General features: G+C 34.2%; 1 protein-coding gene across 1 annotated transcript; it reads right to left on the reverse strand.

The window, feature by feature from the left end:
- Nucleotides 1-352: 352 nt before the first annotated feature.
- On the reverse strand, nt 353-4,393 carry LOC135077451 (cytochrome P450 6B2-like). Its single transcript, XM_063972000.1, has 2 exons — nt 2,983-4,393; nt 353-691 (listed from the first exon to the last, which is right to left on the reverse strand). The coding sequence occupies exons 1-2, from the start codon at nt 4,349-4,351 to the stop codon at nt 516-518; spliced, it is 1,545 nt and encodes a 514-aa protein (XP_063828070.1). The 5' UTR covers nt 4,352-4,393; the 3' UTR covers nt 353-515.
- Nucleotides 4,394-4,664: the final 271 nt, after the last annotated feature.

A 4,664-nucleotide genomic window follows, 5' to 3' on the forward strand; every position in this document is an offset into this window, starting at 1 on the left:
ACACGTTGAATGCACGACTAAATCTGAACGCCAATAAGTGGTTATCTGCAATAATACCAAACAGCATGTATTCCTTTACATGTCAACAATGCAATATTCATAATTACAACAACAAGTGTTAAATATGTTTCGCGGAATAAGTACGCAACGCTCTTTTTTAAGTTTTTCTCAAAACCTATTAAGTGTATTTTAAATATAAATACATAGGCCCCTCACAGACATTTTAAGCTATCTTTTGATGTATAACACATATTTTTAATAATGGTAATACATTTTTAGGACAGTTTTTTTACGCTCCTGAAAAGTTGGCATTTTTCACTTGCGTACTTATTCCAGGAAGGGTGCGATTTAAGACTTTTACTCGTCGTCGCCATTACAAAATTCCACATACAGAGAGATTCCATAGACTAGAATAGCTATAAATAAACAGACCATAGACTATACTATTTACTTTTACAATGCAGACTACAATAAGTGAGTTTTATTAAACGCCTAAAACAAAAAAGCAAAAGACTTCAATTTTTGACTCGTTTTCTGAATTTCAAGGGGAGTCCCCCAACGAAGCCTTCGGTCACTACTCCTGTAGGGTCCGGTATTATATTCTGCCGAGTACAAGCAGCTGGTTCTACCGTGAACTTCTGTAGAACTGCAGCCAGTCCTGCCATAGACTGCATTTGGCCTAAGCGAGCACCTGGAAAAAAAGAAATAAACCAATTAGTTCTTTTTAGGCAGGATAGTTCTTGATATTCTTTGGAGAAATTGCCTATACTTTCTCTTCTTAGTGAGAGACCACAAACTAACAGGGAGCTGTTAGTTCACAAAAGACACAACAATACTCTTTTAAAAAAAAATACAACCCTAAACTTCTCACATTTCGAGGTATTCAGCGCGGTGCAAATCATCGAACAGTCGAAATGTATCATCAAGAATGTAAATAAAAACAAATTTAATTTTCCTTATCTAAGAGTGGATGCACTCGATATGTATAGCCTGACCAGGAACATAAAAACCCTGGCATAGAGGCGCGTCAATAGCATTTGATAGTGCAACACTGAGTACAGTCGTACCTGTGTTAAATTAATAGGCTAACTTTATGTATCAGGATTCAGGATTACGGGCTAATTTGATATTTTCATAAATTAACGAAAAAATATTATTATAGGTAACCTGGTTTAAATAAATTAAATGAAACCATCAATCGAGCTAGTAGGATTTATTTTATTATTCATCAGAACTTGAATATTCAACTGCAATGTCTGCTCATGAACGCTTCAAACTCGGTACTTCTTTCCCAATTTCATAAAATTCAACACTTAGAAAGTGACAAAAAATTTTATAAAAAAAAATAAAACCGACTCCAAAAAACCTACACTAAAAAGTAGAAAAATAATTACTAATTACCTACTTATTTATTAGGACGAATTATTAATATTTATGTAGGTATACCATGATTGATACTTCTGGAGTCGGTGCCAAGATTATGAAACATGTAAAGTTTGCCTGCACCGACTCCAAAAGTATCAATCATGGTATACCTACATAAATATTAATAATTCGTCCTAATAAATAAGTAGGTAATTAGTAATTATTTTTCTACTTTTTAGTGTAGGTTTTTTGGAGTCGGTTTTATTTTTTTTTATAAAATTTTACTTATTTCTTGCTTTTTAGTTAACTAATTATTACCTTGATGTTACCACTGAAGGTAGGCAGTACATTGAGACCATATTCTTCATGTCTAGTGTAAAATAATATTCTCTACAAAATACAGGTTACCATAATAGGAAACCTAAAAAGACCTTAAACCGTCAGCCCACCTTAAAAACATGAAAGAATACAACTGTTGGTCTATTTGTACTTATAATATTTAAAGAATTATCCTACAACTCCTAAGCATTAAGGAGTTGTACCTACCATGACCAGTTTTTCTTCAAATTCGCATGAGACCACCCTTTTGATAATACCTATTCAACAAAAAAATAATCGTTCAAATTGGTTCATAATCGGCGGAGATTTTGCGTATAAAAAAGTTCATCCCCAATTTTCCACCCTTGGGGGTGAAATATTTTCTTCAAATTCGCATGAAACCACCCTTTTGATAATACCTATTCAACAAAAAAATAATCGTTCAAATTGGTTTATAATCGGCGGAGATATTGCGTATAAAAAAGTTCATCCCCAATTTTCCACCCTTGGGGGTTGTTTTTTTTATTATTAAATTTAAATGGGACCACCCTTGAGGTATTACCTATACGCCGAAAAAAGATTTGTTCAAATCGGTTCATAATTGGCGGAGTTATCGCGTAACAAACATAGAAAAAAAAAAAAAAAAAAAAAAAAAAAACATACGGGTCGAATTGAGAACCTCCTCCTTTTTTGAAGTCGGTTGAAAACTTTAAAATAGGTAATTGAAACAAACCACAGCTAATTTTCATAGTGGACTGTACTACGATAAACATGTTAGTCAATTTGACAACCTTTGTCGGAAACATTATTCAATTAAAATATTGTCCGAACCCTTAGTATTTCTCTTCGACAAATACTTTAACACATTGTGAACCACTTTTCTTTCACGACTATAAAAAGATTTTAGCAATTTAATTCACAAAATCAATTGCGCACATTTAAAATAAAGTTTGTTTACACTTTGACAGCAATAGACTGACATGCAAGGTGACATGTCAATGAAGTTTTCAGTTACTGTTGCCATTAAAAGAAATTAGTACCATTAGTTTTCCGCAACATGGCGAGGGTTTTTATGTTCCTGGTCGGGCTATACTGAATCTATCATTATCATAACAACAAAAAAACATAATAAGAATATCAAGACAATTTATGCGCAAAAAATTAATACTGTCACAAATTATTTATAGCGTAATTACTCGTATCTAATTAATGCTTTGAAAAACAATCATTATTTTAATTTAATATTCGTAAGTACTTCTTAGTTGATGTTGCAGAGAATAATAGCAATGTTTTACATACCAACACAAGCTCTGGGTCCTTCTCCAAATGGCAAAAACACAAAGTTCTTTTTGTCCTCTTTGGCACCAAAGCTAAACCTTTCAGGGTCAAATTTTGTAGGTTTTCTGAAGTATTTTTCGTCCATCTGTATTGCTTGAATTGGAATAATAATCTTGACATCTTCGTCAATGGTCAAATTTACCTCTGGAATCGTATATTGCTTACTGGTGCACATTCTCATCAGGTACGCCACTGACGGATACATTCTCATTGACTCATAGAAGCACATTTCAAGGTAAGCCATGTCTTTAATAGCATCATAAGTTAATTTGTTATCATACTTTTCTAATACACTATCTATTTCGGCCTGCACTTTCTCTTGGCAATCTGGATTGAATGCTAATTGGTGCAATGTGTGACTTGAAGCAGTTGAAGATGTTTCAAAACCGGCGCCAAAAAACACAAACATATGTGATATCATCAACAAATCCGTCACTTCTAAAGTAACAATCTCTGGTTTGCCATCCGCATCTTTCTTATTGATAGATTCTCCAACAATTTCTCCTTTTTCTTTCAGCTCCAGCAGGAGATCTACAAAATCATTTCTGCCAGACGGTTTGTAATTTCTTTCCCTCACAACAGTCTGGTACAAATGAGTCATTGTCGTTTCTAGTTCAGGTGCTAAGAATCTCAAATTCTTACACATTTCAGGAAACATTATTTTGAGAGCAGAACTTACACCATCTCTTAACCTCCTTTCAAAAATCCGTTTTCCAAACGCTCTAAATTGTGAATTTTCAGCGTTAAGTGTGTCCATGCTGATACCAAAACCACATTCTCCAATAAAGTCAGTCGTGTACCGAGCCATCAGTTCGTGAGCATCAAAATGATCTCTGTTTACAATCTCTTCTGTGAATAGTTGTAAGTTTTCTGCTCTTTTCGTAATAAGTGGGAACATAGCTTTCAGTTTTCCAGTACTAAATGCGGGAGTGAATCTTTGTCTTATTAAACGCCATAAGTCACCATCAGCAAAGAATAAATTCTTCATCAAGGGTTCGATTACTGTTTTGTGAGGATTGAAGCCTCTAGCGTTAAAGTGTTGGAAATCAGTTACCAATATTCTTTTAGCTATTTCTGGATCTCTTATTAATAACTCAGGAACAGTACCTCTGTAGAACCCAACAACTTTTTCATTTGGGAACTTTCTGTAAGTTTCCGTAGCCATCATTGCCATACTTGCTTTTTGAGCGAAATTCTTCAAGTTGGTCCCGACAAAAGGCAATGGCTTTTCATGTTTAATGTTCCTTTTCTTCCAATAATTAAATGTTCTGGTTCCATAATAATACAACACAATAACAAAAACAATTGCCACTGCTACGAATAATATCATTTTGCTCAAAAACTGTACACACGCTATCACACATAAACACAAGCTTCGACTGTCGAATGACAGAAGAAATATGTTTTAAAGCGTAACAATCGGACTGTACCTCGTACTTTATCACAATGGGTTCCGTATTTTTGTTAAGGATATAAATTATGTATAGTACGAGAGGGGGCCGTAAGTTACCCTACGTCACTTGATACTAAGATAAGCTCCCTGGCACGCGTTCAGAAAAGTGGTGATAAGCTTGGAATAATCATTAATAAAGTCCGATTTGGCCGAAAGTACAAAAAACACGTGATTTTTGACAGTTTTCTGC

This window comes from Ostrinia nubilalis, chromosome 13 (genome assembly GCF_963855985.1).
Source record: "Ostrinia nubilalis chromosome 13, ilOstNubi1.1, whole genome shotgun sequence".
NCBI classification, from domain to species: Eukaryota; Metazoa; Arthropoda; class Insecta; order Lepidoptera; family Crambidae; genus Ostrinia; species Ostrinia nubilalis.